The sequence below is a fragment of the Etheostoma cragini genome, chromosome 5, assembly GCF_013103735.1.
Source record: "Etheostoma cragini isolate CJK2018 chromosome 5, CSU_Ecrag_1.0, whole genome shotgun sequence".
NCBI classification, from domain to species: Eukaryota; Metazoa; Chordata; class Actinopteri; order Perciformes; family Percidae; genus Etheostoma; species Etheostoma cragini.
Window position 1 is genome coordinate 7,253,216 of NC_048411.1, and position 19,588 is coordinate 7,272,803.

Below are 19,588 nucleotides of genomic sequence, written 5' to 3' on the forward strand. Positions count from 1 at the left end.
AGAATAAAGATATCCAGGATAAGTGAAAAAGCGCAGCTTGGCGTAGTCTGATCCCCTTTTCTGCTTAAGTGGCTATGGCTCAGTGGTAGAGCGGTTGCCCGATGTGATGAATGTAAACTACACTATACGCATGTATAGTCCAAATAATTGTGTAGTGATGTGAGACTTATTGAGGTTATGAATCCAAAATAAGCTATAATAAAAAAACATTAGGCCTACATATTAAGGAGTAACACAAACAAACCTTTATTAGAGAAGGACAAGCAACAAGCAAGAAAATGAAATCACAACTGTATTGGTATCTGACCAGTCAGCCATTATTATCATCTGAGAATATTGCTACATTGTCACCCTCAATCTCCGGAGGGCCCTGTATAAACCCAAATCTGATAGACCACGGACACCGCGCTGCTCATCTCTACTTTTACAGAGAGACTGGACACTGACGCGATGCACAGGTCTGATGGCAGGCAGCAGCCGCGGGAAGCGGCCGCACGCCTCTAAACACTACCATCCCACCAGGAAAAGTCTAGACTCTCCCTATTGCCACTCCGCATCCGGGTGCCAGCGCAACCATTTCTAACAATCTAAACAACTGCAATGGTAGGGGTTTAAATCAAACTCATGACAACAATAGCGACAATAATGCATGTTAATAAAAATAAATCAGAACACATGCAGAAGACATCCGAAATAAACGTGTTAAAGTTATTCCGTTAAGGGTGGCAGCTGATCTACCACATGAGACACCAGGATTATTCTTAGCCCGGCTGTTAGCCTGCTCTGGACCAGGCTAGCCACAAAGAATAAATTTCCATGGTTACTTGGCTGGGTTTAATTCAACCAGGTTTCGTGCAACCAAGTCATAGCTAACTTCATCCAGTATATCTTGAATATCCCCGCTTAATCCCTTATCCTGGTTTCATGCAACAGGCCCCCGGACTCTTTTCAAGCAGATACGAAAACGTACACTGGGTTGTTACAGCCACTTTCTCCTTCATCGCTAAACATTCAAAATGGCTGCCAGGCCACGCCTACAGCTTTTGACAAAAAGTTTTTCTTTTAACAACTTTTTATCCTTAAGGTCTTTAGATTACACAGAATGAATCTGAAGTCAATCTCTAGGAGGAGTGCATTAAAGTATAGCACCTTGACTTTTAGGCCTACTTCATGTTGCCACTAGGCGCTAGGACTTAGAGCTAATATCAACGTGTATAAGTAGTCAGGGTTGAACACTGATGAACCGTGAAAAGTTTTGAGCCAATTGGACAATGTACACTCAAGTTATACCCACTTCCTTTTTTGATGGCGAAACGCACAAAATGGCCAACACGCCACAACCATGCGCGACCGCCAAATTTGGTCTGGTAGGTCATATTCAACCTAACCCAAATTAGGTTGAATATGTTAAGCCCCTCAAATAGGCAATTTATTTGACGGAAAAAGAAAAATAATAATAATAAATCCTTCAGTTTCAATACGGCCTTCGCCTCTTTCAGCGCTCGGGCCTTAATAACTTATTTTCAATGACAGCCCAAGGTACATACCCTCTACACATATCTATTACATATGACAGTAAGTGTAATAATTGTGTAATATTTGTAGGTGCTGTGAAACTTAACTGTGTCCTCCTCCTAATTGGGCCAGCTGTGTCTGTGTGTATAGGCGTGTGGGTTTGAACATCTGTATGTGTACGTGTCTGAGTTTAGCGGTTTGTGTGCGGGAAATGTTGTATTTCTGCACCGGCTATTTCCAAAAAAAGTTACAAAATTGTTACATTTCAAGCACTTTCACCTGTTCTGATTATTTTTTTTAACCTTTTTTATAACAGAATTTCATTTTTTTCTCACAAAAAACGAAAATGATCATAAATCTGATCTCATAGGGGTACATGTCAAATATGAACCATAAATCTTATATCTTATGTAGTCTTATACTGTATATCTTTGGTAATTGAGCTAAAGTAAACAACTGTTAAGTATTTTTACATAAATTGTTATGCGTGTATTGATTTAAAAGCCTAATAATGTGGTGGGCCACCAGACCAGGGAACATTGGCTGTGTAACAAAAATATGAACACCACACAATGGTTATATTATGATAAATTGGTCTGGGGGTCCTCCCCCTGGAAACTTTGAGAGTGAAAGAGTAATTTATGGTGAAAATGTCTATTATATATGATAATGTGATAATGTCTATTATATAACAGTGAAAATATTTAGGGAGTTAGGGTGATGCCGATATTGAGGTTGGAACTGTGGATTTCATCCAGTACTAAAGTGTTAAAATCAACTGTACCAAAACACAAAATTGGACAAGTATTTAACCTTACTATGAGACGATTTCACAGGTTATGAAACTGTTTAATACTGACAGAGTGCAGCTGCTTCTTGCTGCGCTGCCGGTCCACCGAGGCAGAACGTTTACCGGGAGAGTCTGGTACACCCTGACTGAAAATTGAGATCCCTTTAGTGCTAGCTTCACAGTGGAGCGTTAAAATCCAGTAAAGAGAAAATGTCCACCGAGTTAGAATGAGAAAGAAAGACGGGGTAATCAGGATGCTAGCAAATGAGATGTTGACACAGTAATGTTCATTTTGTGGGCATCCCTGAGGGTAAAAAAGTTTTTGGGTGAGTTGATTTGGGAGTTGATGAGAGATTGAGGGATTGGGATTTGCTTTTATGTGCTGATGGCTGCCTCCGCAAGCAAGCACCTGCAATTTAAATTAAAGGATAATTCTGGAAAAGTTATCGTTCTGGCTGACATAAAGGCCAATAACTACATGTAGGCACCTAGTGTAGATGATCAGGCATTTTTTAAGTTTTGGAAAGGAAATTAGATGCTGAAATTCAAGGGCAAAAACAATATTGGCTAACATACTATATGCATTTCCAAAATTTTTGTTTTTATAGATTTGGTTGTAGCGAACCACAATATGGTTCTAGATTAACAAGATTTTTAAAGAATTTTACACTGATCTCTACAGGTTATTATCTGTTATTTGTAAAAATTTGAAATGGTTCAATATGACCCGAATGCCATACAAGGGTTAGAATAGTAATGGGTCAATCAATGCTCGTCTGCTGTTTTCTAATTACTATTAGAGCAAATCTGTGTGTGCCTACCCTAGATTTAAATTTGTTATTTAAAGTGCACTTTGGTGAGCAAATTATGTGATTGAGCCACTATATTTAAAAGACCGCCAACATATTTTTGGCATCTTACTGAAATTTCTTGAAAGAAATACTATATCAGGCTGGTTGTTTTATGTTCACGTTAATTCTTCCAAGGGGAACTGCGCTGCCACTGCATACTGGCTGCACTTTCTGCTGACGGAAAAGGACTTGCATGCTTTTGCCATTTGCTCTTACCTGGGCCTCCCAAAATGTCTTGGTCAGGTTGACGAACATCTGACCCACGTCCTTGTCGAAGACCCTCACCCTGTTCCAGTCAAGTGTCAGTGGGCTGTCCTTTCCTTTAAACACCTGACCAAAGCACAGCATATCTGTCAGTATATAGTGTGGAGGGACGAGATCATTGACACTGTGTCAGGGGGAGGGAAAAAGGGGATTCACCTTTGCCTGGAGGACCCAGTAAGTCTCTGGTGTAAAGGACTGGATCTTGTCATGGCGCTCCACACAGAAGCCTAGTGTTGGGGTCTGGCATGGTCCAAATGAGATCAAGGAGGAGTCTAGATTACCATACTTACCCTGGAAATACTTAGTTTGGAACCTGAAAAATATGATCAACAAAACACAGGCTATTATTACCTTAGATCAGATATAGGCCGTACCTTTTGGCATTTTATCAACATGTCAAGTGTCCTACTAGAGAAGTGAACACTCTGGATCATGTTTACTTCAAAGTTAAGCACGAGCCATACAACTCCCCCACCTTGGCCAGTCAGACCATCTCTCTTTCCTGCTCTCACCAGCCTACACCCCCCTCAGATGCAGTGCCATAAAGACACAGTTACAACCTGGCCTGAAAAGGCACTCCCCATAAAACAGGAATGCTCCAGCCAGACAGACTGGGACTTATTTGAACACCAAGAGTTGGAAACACTCACAGGAACAGTACAGGACTACATCAAGTTCTGCAATGGAATGTGACTGTGGACCCTCACCCCGGTAATCATGAAATGCTTTGAGAGACTGGTTCTTCAACATATGAAAAATTACCTCCACCCAGACCTCGACCCTTATCAGTTCGCATATCGCGCGCACAGATCCACAGAAGACCATTGCTTGCCTTCTCCCCTCCCTGACGAACATCTACACCTTCCATTCCTGAGCAGAGCAGGAAACTTCACCAAGGAGAGCTGCCACCGTGGCTAGATTCAGGGCTCCAGACTAGGACCAAATGGTCACATTTTGCAATAAAAATTTTAGTGACTGAATTTGACATCCAGTCGCACCTGTCGACTGCAGTTCTATGTCAAAGTGCCCTTGGGCAAGACACTGAACCCCGAGCTTCCCCCGATCTGATGAGCAGGTGGCACCTTGTACAGCAGCCTCAGCCACAGTGTGTGAATGGTTCCTGCACTATGTAAAAGCCCTTTGAGTAGACATTAAGACTAGAAAAGCGCTATGTAAAAACAGTACGTTTACATGTGAGACCAGTACATTTGCACCACTTTTTTTTTTTTTCGTTAAACATGGAATACAATACAATCATTGCAATCTGGAATCTCTGGCAGGCCAATGAGTGTGAGAAGGATAGGGAATGGACACTGTAACTGGCTAATGTGTGAAGGGGGAGGGTCCTACAGATAATCAAGCATACGTAAACATCTGTGGGAGGGGAGACCGACATATATCAACAATGAGCAAGCAAACTATTGACTCATTCTTCGACCTGCGGATAGTATGCTAGTGCCAGAGTCTAGTGTGTCACAGTTGGATGATGATTCAGTCAGAGGTTTGTGTGGCAAAAAAGGCCCAAACCCACCATTTTCGGGAAGAATGGTTGCGAGAATTCAGCTGGTTGAGGTACTGTAAGGAGACAAAACTCCATAAACTGTGAAGGATGCAGTTGCTAACAGACAGTACAAGAACTTTGCAGTTTAAACAAAATACACTAGTTAAACACAATCTGAGCCTCAAGCATAGAGAATGCTGTTACATGTTAATAAATGAAAAAGCAACCCCGGTTGCTAAAGCAGGTCTCTTTTTTACCCTAGCTTTGTTCACATCTCAACCCAGTTTGCATGCACTTCCGGTCAGCAGAGCTGTGTTGATAGACCTCGGCAGTGCTGTAGTGTATTCACTGATTTATTTGCATGACTTTTAAACGTCACCTCCGAAATTTGGCACACGCTGTACTGCTCACTCACTTGGTTAAAAGAGGTAGAAATTTGACAGCAGAGAGTGGAGATCGTTTCTATAAAAAAATTAGTGTGTTATTATTACATTAGTGTGTTAAATATATAACTATTTACCTCATAAAAAGAGTGTTATGAGCTCCTCTCTCTGGCTCCCTCCTTACTCAACAGTTCTCACACTGGGTGTTAGATACCAAGTTAACCTAGATGTCCCCAATTCCATGGAAGTTTGAACACCTTAGATGTGATCATTTCAGTGTAAATAAAAAAAGAGATGGAGGAAGAGCCTCTATGAGGCAATAATACAGTACACTGATAATAATACTTTGTTTACATTTCTGAATGTGCATTTGTCAAACACCATTCAATTTAAATGTGACTAAACTAAAATAAAACATCACATTAAAGTTTCTGTATTTATTACTAAAGCATTTATCAATAAAACTGTTAACCTTGGTTAACAGTTAAATGTAAAAAATTGAGCGGCAGGTTGACTTAAGTTGTGAAATGTGCGCAACTGCTGGCAACAAAACAACTTGCAGGAAATAAGCGGCATTTATCTAACATATGTTTTTATAATTAATTAATTTCATTGTTTGCATGTAGGGTGGACAGCAATCAGTTTTGTTCACTTTTTGGCACGACACCTGTAGCCCGCTGCAAAGACAGGCTTGATTGAGAGTAGTGAAGCCCCATTGTTGCACACAGCTAAGCGTGTGCTGCACGTGATGTGACATCTCCCCACCCACCCACACCCACAAAAGGCCGCAGGAAATCTAAAACAAGGTGTCCAGAACCAATAGTAGAAAGCAGCTTACCGGGTGAAGGCACAGCCAATGCGCAAATCTAATTCTTGACGTGCATCCACTGACAGGGCTTCGTTGCGGTTGGGCTCTCCCAGACAATTCATGGCGTTCCAGATATCAGTGTCAGTAATGGAGCTGAATTTGGCACGGTAAACACTCTGCTCCCTTCCATTCCCCTTGCTCATCACTGGCTCAATGGCATCCAGTACCTGGGAGGCAAGAAAACTAATGACTGAGCAATACAAATTGAAAATAACAATAAATGTATTTTTCATGACCCCTTACTCATCTGGTCCCACATATGCTCATTTTCAGGTTCATACTTTGTATTTTGGGTGTCCACAAGACCATGTTTACATGTTTTAATGTTCACAAAACACAATTCTTCTGGTACTGTAGAAGAAAAAAGAAAAAAGAAAAAAAAAAGGGGTCGCTTGTTAGCCCCAGTTCGACCATTGATTACGGAGAATTCACGAGTTTTGCCGTTTACTTTACTTCACTTTAGGCAGGTGCGGAGTTGGCAGATTTTTACAATGGAACTAGCAGCTATTTCTGCATCAACAATGTGCCCTGAGACGGTGAACATCAGGGTGTGTAGATAGGGACGTTGGAGCCTGGGGAGTTTGTCAAAAGAGTGCTTCCAACGTATTTAGTTGCTAGCCCTTTCCCTAGGTTGGATGGTTTGGTATCTAGCTTGGTGTTGTCTCAATTTCAAGTAATGCCCAGTGTGTCAGTCTCAGTTTTGTTGAACGCTATAAAGCCTATGCGTTGGGCTTTATTTTTGTAAGTGAATATGTTCATGTGCCCTGTATTGAAGCCTGAAGGCCTCAGGTTTCAGTCTGTTGGACTTAACCCTAACTGGTGACGCTGTTGTATCAAAAGCACAGCTCTCTTAATAGTCTGTCGCTAAAAAATGCTTGCTACAGACTCGAAATCCAGGGGCTGTCGGAGGGCTAGCCCGTTTTAAGGCAGCTAGCCATGAGATGAGGACTGTTTTTTTCCTTGTCAAAAGGTAGCCTGTGGAAATGTGTCGTAAACACAGCTACCTTTGCCCTATACAGTTCATTACTGTAGCCAGGGACAATACAGTATGACCCCCCCCCCCGCTAGACCTCTTGGTTTCCGTTTTCTCAGCCATATGTCCGCTAGACTCCAACTCTTTGTATATTGTTACAATGCGCTGCTAGTTAGCCATGGAGTAGCTTACCATGCCAGTGACGTAGTAGAGTGTGAAATTCCAACATGGCGGCACCCATGTAACAACAACAACACTTTCAACTTACCACTATATCCCTTTTAACAAATTCAACCCATTTTAATAATTTTACAAATGAAAAGAAATAAAATACAATTCCAGTTCAGTTCATCTTTAAGCTAGTTCAGAAGCACAGTCTCTGTAATCATATCAGACATATCAGTGCAATAAAACCAAGACACATCAAAAGGACAAACCAACGGTCCATTTCCTTTAACAACTGCCTGATGAACATGGTCCTCCTCTACGGTGCCCTCTGTGATAGAATCTGAAGTGTCGGTTCAACCCCCCAAGCAGGAGGGTGGGCGCAGCCCGGTCCACATAGTCCTCAGCATCCCAGGCGGAGGTGAACGCCCTACACTGGGCGCCATCTCTGATCTTTAGTGTTGCCAGATGAAGCAGGAAAAAATCCAAACCCTTGACTTGTGCTAAACCCATGGTCCGACAGAAGGCTTGCCGCTGTTTGACTGTGAAATTGCTGCAATCCAGGGATAAGCAAATTTTTTGTCTCTCAAAGCTTGTAGGATCGCCTGTCTGGTTGTGTAGCAAAGCACATTGAAAATCCACGTGCTATTAGTAGTGGTGGTCTTCTTGTGCTATCACTGTAAATTTGGTGGGCTCCCATGATCTATCTGAACATCTGCTAGATTCAGGGATTAATTAGGCAGGGACCCCAAGAGATACTGGATAGCATTAGCACATTCTAGCCCCTCTTTCAGCCCGACAATGTGGATTTTGCATGGAATTGGCTTGAAAGTGACCAATCATTGGGGGTGGCAGTAGCTCAGTCCATAGGGAGTTGGGTTGGGAACCGGAGGGTCACTGGTTCAAATCCCCGTATGGACCCAAAAAGTTGGGAGCGTGGATTGGTGGCTGGAGAGATGCCAGTTCACCTCCTGGGCACTGCCAGGTGCTCTTGAGCAAGGCACCGTACCCCCCCGACCGCTCAGGGCGCTGGTTCAGCTGGCAGCCCACTCACTCTGACATCTCTCCATGTATAGTGCATGTATAGGTCCTGAGCATGTGTGTGTATTTCAGGCCTGTGTGTGAGTACTAACAAAAAGTGTGTACACAGAGTGTAGTGCAGTAATTTCCCCATTGGGGACTAATAAACAAATTATCTTATCTTATTATCTTATCTTAATCATAGGAGGGCCAGTGCTTCCTTGGCCATTGGTGACAAACCCTCCTTTCTAGTACCTTGGAGTACATGTTACCAGGGAGACTGAGAAGTGTCATACCCATGGAATTGGCATACACCCTCTGGGCCCCCTTTTTGAGGGGAACCTCCACCCTGGTCTGCCACTTTCTAGGCACCGTTCCAGACCTTCACGCAATACTGAAGAGGCGTGTCGACCAAGGCAGCCCCCCCACACCCAGACCTTTCAGCATTTCCTGACTGATCTCATCAATCCCTGGGGCTTTGCCACAGTGGAGTTGTTTGACTACCTCAGCAACCTCCACCAGATAAATTGACAACAATACCCCATCATCCTCCAGCTCTGCCTCTACCACCGAGGGTCAAGCCGTTTCTCCCAATCACGCCCATGTATCGCCATCATTGCACACGTGTGCGTTGCAGTCCCCCAGCAGAACTATTCAAGGTCTCCGTTAAAGCATTAAAGATAGCATTACATGGCTATAGGAAAATTAAGACCTGTTTAACATAATTAAAAACCTAGAACACAATACTTCAGTGAAAAACAGTGTTGCTTTTTAACATTAAAGCATAAAAACATGTTCTAGCAGAACCACCAAATACAAGTATGAACCTGAAAATGAGCACAATATGTTACCTTAAGTTGCACTAACTTTTTTCATACAAACAAAGTGCCAAATGATTATGAGTAATGTCAAAGGAATTACTCATTGTCACTGCAGAGTTTAATCAACCAAATTAAATGTACTTTCTATAGATTTCTTGATATTCTCCTCTTATCAGAACATACATTTTGCTCTCCTAGCCCTCATTGTGAACACAGTAAGCTTTTTTGATGAGATAAAAAGGACTATATTGACAATCTACAGTGCTAATCACCAAAAACACAATTTTATTCACCTCTTTTGTATTTCAGTGACATATCTCAAAACCTCATCAAACACATCTAAATCTATCTTACACAGAGACATACCACTTAAGGTACAGTACAGGCCAAAAGTTTGGTTACACCTTCTCATTTAATGAGTTTCCTTTATTTTCATGACTATTTACATTGTAGATTATCACTGAAGGCACCAAAAACTATGAACAAACACATATGAAATTATGTACTTAAACAAAAAGTGTGAAATAACTGAAAACATGTCTTATGCTCTAGTTTCTTCAAAGTAGCCACCCTTTGCTCTGATTACTGCTTTGCACACTCTTGGCATTCTCTTAATTAGCTTCAAGAGGTACAGTAGTCACCTGAAATAGTTTCCCAACAGTCTTAAAGGAGTTCCCTGAGATGCTCAGCACTTGTTGGCCCTTTTGCGTCTTACTCTCCTTATTGGTCAGTCACAGTTTAAATTTTTTATTAACACAGCTGTATATTGTTAAGCATAAGGGGCAAACCTGTATTTGTGCCAGTGTTTCCGGGGATAACTGCTATCGGGGCCGCCACGGCGAAGAACACAGAAGAAGTTCTTGAATGCAACTTACTTCAGTTGGTAGAGTAACAGCGTGTGAGACGGAGCCTGCTGGACCTGGGCCAGAGATGGCCAGAATATCATAGTTCATAAAAATGCAGCGCAGTGACGATACAGACATTTCATAAACACAACGTTTGTATCCGCCATTCGACATATTCTGGACCCGTTCATAATGAGTCAGCTGTCTCTCTGTGAGTAGCGTCCATCACACTCCCTCTCGCAGTTATGAATAGCTTATGTGACGATAAAATTAGTTTTGGTTAAAATCGAATAATTGTGAGAATAATCGCAATCAAAATTTTGATCAAAATAATCGAGATTACCATTTTGGCCCTAATCGTGCAGCCCTACAAGAACCAACCAGTTAAGTAGAGACAAACAAGAGACCATCATTACTTTAAGAAATGAAGGTCAATCCGTCCGGAAAATTGTAAAAACTTTTAATGTGTCCCCAAGTGCAGTGACAAAAAACCATTAAGCACTTCAACAAAACTGGCTCACATGAGGACCGCCGCAGGAATGGAAGACCAAGAGTCACCTCTGCTACTGAGGATAAGTTCATCTGAGTCACCAGCCCCAGAAAACGCAAGTTAAGAGCAGCTAAGATTAGAAACCAGCTGAATACCACACATAGTTCTAGCATCAGACACATGTCTAGAACAACTGTTAAGAGGACACTTACATGTCCTCTATGTCCTCTACTTACTTAAGAGGACATCTTAAGGATCAGGCCTTCATGGTCAAATAGCATCTAGGAAACCACTGCTAAGGAGAGACAACAAGCAGAAGAGATTTTTTTGGCCAAGAAACACAAGGAATGGACATTAGACCATTAGAAATCTGTGCTTTGATCCGATGAGTTCAAATTTGAGATCTTTGGTTCCAACCTCCGTTTTTGTGTGACGCAGAAAAGGTGACCAGATGGATTCAACATGTCTGGTTCCCACCGTGAAGCATGGAGGAGGAGGTATGATGGTGTGGGGGTGCTTTGCTGGTGACACTGTTGGGGATTTATTAAAAATTGAACGCATACTGAACCAGCATGGCTACCAAAGCATCCTGCAGCGACACGCCATCCCATCCGGTTTGCGTTTAGTTGGACCATCATTTATTTTTCAACAGGACAATGACCCCAAGCAAACATCCAGGCTGTGTAAGGTCTATTTGACCAATAAGGAGAGTAAGAGGCAAAAGGGCCAACAAGTGCTAAGCATCTCTGGGAACTCCTTCAAGACTGTTGGGAAACCATTTCAGGTGACTACTGTACCTCTTGAAGCTAATTAAGAGAATGCCAAGAGTGTGCAAAGCAGTAATCAGAGCAAAGGGTGGCTACTTTGAAGAAACTAGAATATAAGACATGTTTTCAGGAATTTTCCACTTTTTTGTTGAGTACATATATCCATGTGTGTTTATACATAGTTTTGATGCCTTCAGTGAGAATCCACAATGTAAATAGACATGAAAATAAAGGAAACGCATTGAATGAGAAGGTGTAACGAAAACCTTTGGGCTGTACTGTGGGTGAAAAAATGTTTTTATAATTTGCATAAACTGACAATTAAAGCGTGCATAATGTATTTGCTGATTTATTTTTACCTTAGTGGAACCCCCAAGCTGTAAACAGTTGAACGTGTTTATACTCATATTGTGATTGGATCTCAACAGGTGTAAATGTAATCTGTACAGCGTGACCACCTTGTTAAGAAAAAAAAACTTCAAAATTGTACAGTGAGGAAAATAAGTATTTGAACACCCTGCTATTTTGCAAGTTCTCCCACTTAGAAATCATGGAGGGGTCTGAAATTGTCATCGTAGGTGCTTGTCCACTGTGAGAGACATAATCTAAAAAAAGAAATCCAGAAATTACAATGTTCGATTTTTTTTTACTATTTACTTGTATGATACAGCTGCAAATAAGTATTTGAACACCTGAGAAAATCAATGTTAATATTTGATGCGGTAGTTTCAAATTTGTTTGCAATTACAGAGGTCAAAAGTTTCCTGTACTGATTCACCAGGTTTGCACACACTGCGGAAGAGATTTTGGCCCACTCCTCCACAGAGATCTTCTCTAGATCAGTCAGGTTTCTTGGCTATTGCTGAGAAACACGGAGTTTGAGCTCCCTCCAAAGATTCTCTATTGGGTTTAGGTCTGGAGACTGGCTAGGCCACGCCAGAACCTTGATATGCTTCTTACAGAGCCACCCCTTGGTTATACTGGCTGTGTGCTTTGGGTCATTGTCATGTTGGAAAACCCAGCCTCGACCCACTTTCAATGCTCTAACTGAGGGAAGGAGGTTGTTCCCAAAAATCTCGCAATACATGGCCCCGGTCATCCTCTACTTATTACAGTGCAGTCGCCCTGTCCCATGTGCAGAAAACACCCCCAAAGCATGATGCTAGCACCCCCATGCTTCACAGTTGGGATGGTGTTCTTGGGAAGGTACTCATCATTCATCTTCCTCCAAACACGGTCAGTGGAATTATGACCAGAAAGTTCTATTTTGGTCTCATCTGACCACTTTCTCCCATGACCCCTCTTTATCATCCAAATGGTCATTGGCAAACTTAAGACAGCCTTGACATGTGCTGGTTTAAGCAGGGGAACCTTCCGTGCCATACGTGATTTCAAACCAAGACGTCTTAGTGTATTACCTACAGTAACCTTGGAAACGGTCATCCCAGCTCCTTTCAGGTCATTGACCAGCTCCTCCCATGTAGTTCTGGGCTTATTTTTCACCTTTCTTAGGATCATTAAGACCCCACGAGTTGAGATCTTGCATGGAGCCCCAGTCCGAGGGAGATTGACAGTCATGTTTAGCTTCTTCCATTTTCTAATGATTGCTCCAACAGTGGACCTTTTTTCAAAAAACAGCTTGGCAATTTCCTCCTCGCCCTTTCCAGCCTTGTGGAGGTGTACCATTTTGTCTATAGTGTCTTTGGACAACTCTTTGGTCTTGGCCATGTTAGTAGTTGGATTGTTACTGATTGTGTGGGGTGGACAGGTGTCTTTATGCAGCTACCGACCTCAAACAGGTGCATCTAATTTAGGACATTAAATGGAGTGGAGGTGGACATTTTGAAGGCAGACTAACAGGTCTCTGAGGTTCAGAATTGTAGCTGATAGACAAGTGTTCAAATCCTTATTTTTAGCTGTATCATACAAATAAATATTTCAAAAAATCATACATTGTGATTTCTGGATTTTTTTCCAGATTATGTCACTCACAGTGGACATGCACCTACAATGACAATTTCAGACCCCTACATGAGAACTTGCAAAATAGCAGGGTGTAGAACTACTTATTTTCTTCACTGTATATGGAGATACGATCACAATGCGGGCACAATCAGGAGAAAGAAAACACATTTTCATAAAAAGGTATAAAGTACCATGAATTGGATGCCATTATACAAATTAATTATCCAGATAGAGCTTGCATGTTATAACCAAGTATATACAAACCTGAATTACCTCAAAACAGATGTTCTCGCCTTCTTTATCACAGTCCAACCATAAAACCACGTAATCACAGCTTCTGGCTTCAACCTGACATGACACCAGAAACTCGGGGTGAGCAACATCAAAGACAGAAGGCATAAGACACTGACATCCATCAAATCATACAAAATGCAGTGAGCACCAATGTCTTGTGAAAACCAATACTGGGTCAAGCTCATTTACCTGGAGAAACTTGACCATGTTGAGTTTGGGGTTGGCCTCCTTTTTTTCTGTGAGCGCTTTGCTAAAGAGTTCTGCAGGGTCCACCTTGTCCCAGTTGTTATACTTCCCTGAAAAATGGACTAAGCTCTTAAACTGTTTAAGTAAGAATTTACAAGAAATCCAATTAAAGGAGTTAGGATACTGAACAGGGTGAAACACAAATAAAGATATTAAAAGGTGCTTTATAATCATTTACACATTGTGTTTCAATCGGATTCAACGGTTGTGTAAAAAGTTAAACATAATGTCTTCATTGTATGTCATTAACGGTTTTGTTGTATTGACTAGCAATAAATTAAAGGCTGGTTTCTATTGTTTTTTTCTTCCTTTATATAAGTTTACATTTTAGCATTGCAAGAAAATTTTATCAATAAAGGTAAGTTAGGATGTTAGGGCGAGCAGGAATAAATATGGATAATACCCACCGATAAAATCCAGACTCATCACATGTCCACAAACAGAAGTCATCTTAAAGCGTACAGTTTGGCCCTGGAAGCTGCCGGTGTATTCGTGCACTGAGCATGCTCCGTTGAGCCCCTTGCGACTTGCACAATTTCCTTAAGGTCAAAGAGAACAGATAAGATAGTGATTAGTCAATTAAAACATTTAAAAATGCAGGATTTTATAGGCCTTCGACCACAAGGGGTATAAAACATATCAATGCCCTTGTTTGTACTAACGCTTAAAAGGTATATTTTCAATTTTGTTAAGTGTAATTTTTGAGGTACTTATCCATAGTCCGTGTATTACTACAGTAGCCATTTTCCTGGACTTTAAATCTGCATTTAAAGAGGGCATATGCTTTTTCCTATTTTCTGTCAAATCTACAATTTTATAATCAGGGTTCTAAATTAACGTAACTTTCTAAAGTTACCGGACGATCAGAATTTCCACTAGCCAAATTGTTTCGGGTGAAAATAAGAAATTATGAGTGCCACTGAATGCATTTGATCATTTTATTAACATTGTTGGCATGAAACACACATAATGTACAATACGTACAACAAAATATACACAGAAAGTGCAAACATTTAATTTCAAGTTTGGGATCTATCTTCTTCCATCACTGCGCTGTTCAGGGATCCATCTAACATGACCAAGATGAACTTGCCATCTTGACCTCATCTTTGTTCTCTCATCCTCTGCTATGTAGTGTATGCACTCTTTTACCTGGTAGTCATTTGTGTATGTCTCTCCTATCCTCGAAAAAATAAATTAGCAGTACGTGAATCTCACAGACATATGTTGATGTCACACACAAAGCTATGCCACACAAGCATTTCTGTCTACATAAATATGGAGTCATTCTTTGCAAAAATAAACATATTGAACCTTTTAAAGGACAAATTATTTACATTTCTTACATACAGTTAGGCCTGCACGATTATGGCCAAAATGATAATCACGATTATTTTTGATCAATATTGTAATCACAATTATTCTCACGATTATTTGTTATGTTATATGTATATTATTGTTATTATTATTATGACTCATTATGAATGGGTCCAGCACGGGTCAAACAGCGCTGTCTGTATCGTCACTGCGCTGCATTTTTATGAACTATGATATTCTGGCAATAGGTCACATCTCTGGCCAAGCATTTCCGTCTCACACACTATTACTCTACCAACTGAAGTTAGTTGCATTCAATAACTTCTTCTGTTCTTTGCTGTGGCCACCGCGATAGCAGAGTTACCAGCGGAAACACTGGTACAAATACAAGTATGCCCCTCATATTTAATAATATACAGCTGTGTTAAATATAATTAAAACTGTAGACAAATGTCACAAAGTGTGGACTGGCGCTGTGTGGCAGGGCTGCGCGGAGAGTAAGAGGAGAGCGAGTAGAGGGGAGATCCAAACACAGGCAATGCTTTACAGAAGAAATGGGTCATGTAACGCAAAATTAAACCATATACCGTATAACAAAATTGCAGCAAATGCAAAGGACATTATGTGCGTCCTAGAGGAAAAATATTACTCGCGCCCTAGAGCCTGTGAGCTAACAGAAGCTAACAGAAGCTAACTAGCACCGTCACCGACTAGTACTGCGGTGGCATGATCACTACTGTTGTCTGAATAACACAGACGGGACAAAATGTTGCGTTCACTGGTAAACTGGTAAACCTTGAGACAGACGTATAAACGACTGCTATATGTTGAATTTTCCTCCAGTTACTCTGTCCTCTGTGACATCTTGAAACTAAGCTGCGCGATGCAGGGAACAACTGACTGGCACATGAGCAGACAGGGGTTTACGGAGCGGTAGATGCGCTATGCAAAAAAAAAAAAAAGAGAGCGTTCTATGAAAGGACACGTTAAAAAAAAAATGCAAAATGACCCCAAATAACTCTGGGCTTGTAGGCTAGATACAAAACAGGGATAGGAAGACAACAAGACATCAGCAGAACTAGGCCAGTGTTAGATTTTAGCTCCAAAAGACAGTACGTTTCTACTGGTTATATTACTAAGTTACAACGTGAGAAGTGCCGTTTGGCATCATATACAACGCAATCAACCTCAGAAGGGAAAAAATAGCCCAGAATGGTCTACAATGATTATAGCGCACACAATGACCCATCTTTACCAAATTCGGTACAAAGCCTCCGCAGCAAGACAAACAATCCTCACAGGTTTTGTGGCTGTTATAGCATTTATTTTTGTAGAGCACATTGAGCTGCTGTGTGAGAAATTTCAAGTCTGACTTATGGTGTGGGGGGGCGTGGCCTTTCAAAGTTAGCATTTTGAAGCCTTAATTACAGCATTTTGAAGCATTAATTACATCATAAGGGTTTTACAGCTTCACAGTTTGAACCCTAATAACAATAATAACAATAATAATAATAATAATAATAATAATAATAATAACAACTATAACAGACAAACATAGAAGGGTTCTACCGCTTTGTAAATGTAAATGTGCTGTATTTATATAGCGCTTTTCCCGTTTTAACAACTGCTCAAAGCGCTTTTACATCTACAGGAAACATTCTCCGCTTTGCGGTTTGAACAATAATAAAAATATTTTTCTTTGCTGAACTTTTGAAATGCACTCAAAACATACACATACAATGAGTTATTATAATTTTCTAAAACTAGGCCCTACACTAGATATTGAGTCATGCGTGGGGTTTGAGGTCAGAATGATGGCAAGTCAGGCAAGAACGTGAGACCTCTGGTAGCAGTGTCTCATTTCCGGTAAATGAGGGGGTATTGTGGGTCCTCCCTTAGTTACCTGGGCTCAATGCTACAAGCTGACGTCTGCTGTGAATAAAATTATTCTGTCAAGGACAGACACAGACACACACACACACACATACACACACACACACGAAAAACTGTGCATATAAATAGAAGCATGTCGAGATACAGGTCGCAGATCAACTCCAAGCAAACGACACACCAAAAGAAAAAATATATATTGCACACATCAACATCATCAGGACAAAAAACAAAATACATCACATCAACCTCCAGTCATAAATTTCAGCAATGGAACAGATGCAGGTAAGAAACCTGCCTTCATTTTGATGGTGTTTTCGACAGCTACCGGTTACACTTGGCTGGTAGACTAGCTATGGTTTTGAAGGAAATGATCACATTTTCTAAGACTATCTTAATGCAATACCCACAAACTTGTTTGTACACGGAAATAGATATAGGTAGCTGTAATTATCCTTTATATCCATAGAATGTGAGATCTGTAAAGTACAGAGCCCAAAATGTCCTAAATGATAATTTTTCTGTTTATGAAATTCTATTTGGGGGCGGCTGTGGCTCAGTGGTAGAGCGGTTGCATGCCAATCGGAAGGTTGGGGGTTTAATCCCCAAGTGTCCTTGGGCAAGACACTGAACCCTGAGTTGCCGCATCGGAGTGTGAATGTGTGTGAGTGTTAATCTGATGAGCAGGTGGCACCTTGTATGGCAGCCTTGGCCACAGTGTATGAATGTGTGTGAATGGTGAATGTTTCCTGTATGATGTAAAAGCGCTTTGAGTAGTTGTTAAGACTAGAAAAGCGCCATATAAATACAGCACATTTGTACCTACAATGATCAACGATTTGTTTTTCCTACTCGATAAGGCAATTATAACCAACTTATCAACACAACATGTTATTAAAAATATCTCAAGAATCTGCGCCCTACCGAGCATTTAGAGATGTTTCTGGTGATGTCTGACCACTGAGCCCTGTTAATCAGCAAGTAACAAATGAATTCCCCCCCTCTTTTCCATGGATTTGACACACCGCCTCTCCCTTCTCCATATGATATGAAAACTTTGCTTTGCACAACATAGGAGTACTTCACTTCAGACAGGCTGGTGATTTCTGGACCATGAAAATAATGACACAGAAGTACAATCTGATCACTTATAAATAACAGTGAAGACAATCTGAGTAGATCTTTGTTTTCTTTTAGTGATCAGGTTTTACTGAAAAATCAAAACAAATTGTTTGACTAATTTCTTTGTAGTTTGTTTAACATTACAAAAAGAACGTTTTATTTTTTGGCTATATTGCCCAGCCCTACCCTGAACCGGGGAATGTTGAGCATTAGCTTATTTCCTTACTTTTTTGCAATTGGAAAACCAACAATTGTGATAAAGATCTAAGATTTTATTTTCTGGCTATATGGCAGCCCTACCCTCTACTGGGGAACATTTTACTTTACCTTATTTTTTTAAATAATTTTTGCTATTCCAAAAAGGCAGCATCCAAAAATCTCATTAAGATCTGAGATTTTATTTTCAGGCCATATCAACCACCCCTAACCTAAACTCTATCAGGGAACTTGGCAAGGTAAGTGACACAAAAAAATGTGTCCACCCTTTAACAACCCTAGTTTTCTGTGTTCAGCTGCTGCGGGTCTTTCTGCTGTGCCTGCTGGCCCTCCACCAGTGTCTGGCCATGCCACTGGGCAGTCAGTGTGTGGACGAATCCTTCTGCCCATACAGCCTGCAGGACTATTACAGCCAGCTGGTCAACCTGCCCAGCCACATCAACGAGCGCAGCATCGCAACTTGGAGCTACGTGTGAGTATAAGTATTTAAAAGAGTGCAACCATAATTTAAGCTGCAATCAGCAATGAATAGGCCCTTGCACCTTACCGTATGCATGCAACCGACCATTGGGCACTGTGCACACAAGTTAGACTTTATCCATTGTGTGGCGTGTGCATTGTTGAAAATGGTGTTTTGCAAATTATGTACAAGTTCCCTTGTTTACAAGTGCTTACGTCAAGTGGTTCCTGATCTGTGGAAAGGGCGTGGCTAAAATAAAGGGTGCAGGGTAAACCATTTCGACCTCAAAAGGAATTCTCTCCTGAGCGCAATTATGCCTATCAACAGGGCTTATCCCTTGTGTTGTCTTCCAGAAAATCAAACACTTTTGTTGATGCTTTTTATCGATGTTTTTAACGTTTTCCTAGACTTTTGGCGCTATTTTTCAATGTTTGCCAATTCTTTTGACTATTAATTATTAATTCACTATTAACTTTAGTTTTACGTTTACTTTTGGAATTTATGGGAATATAGGAGGGGGGGGGGGGGTTTCAACAGTGTAATGTTTTGATATGTGGGTAGAGTAGCCAAAAATTGTACTCAAGTAAAAGTACTGTTACTTCAGAATAATTTGACTCAAGTAAAAGTAGTCATCCAAATAATTACTTGAGTAAGAGTAAAAAAGTACTTGATTAAAAAACTACTCAAGTAGTGAGTAACTGTTGAGTAACACAAGCATCAATCAGACAGAAATACAAAATAATCATATTAGGCAAATTATAGTTCATCCAATCAATAAAATAAATTAAAATGTATTTATTAATTACAAATTAGCTTACTTGAGAG

The 19,588-nt window shown here is 40.8% G+C and overlaps 1 protein-coding gene across 1 annotated transcript in view; it reads right to left on the reverse strand.

Annotated features, from left to right (window-relative positions):
- The window catches only part of top3b (DNA topoisomerase III beta), a 65,809-nt gene that overhangs the window by 25,652 nt on the left and 20,569 nt on the right, over positions 1-19,588 (reverse strand). The window contains exons 2-7 of the mRNA XM_034871886.1: positions 14,166-14,297; positions 13,702-13,808; positions 13,492-13,566; positions 6,143-6,339; positions 3,577-3,733; positions 3,373-3,486 (exon numbers count right to left, since the gene is read on the reverse strand). Coding sequence (XP_034727777.1) covers positions 3,373-3,486; positions 3,577-3,733; positions 6,143-6,339; positions 13,492-13,566; positions 13,702-13,808; positions 14,166-14,297 — 782 coding nt within the window. The remainder of the gene's footprint in view (positions 1-3,372; positions 3,487-3,576; positions 3,734-6,142; positions 6,340-13,491; positions 13,567-13,701; positions 13,809-14,165; positions 14,298-19,588) is intronic.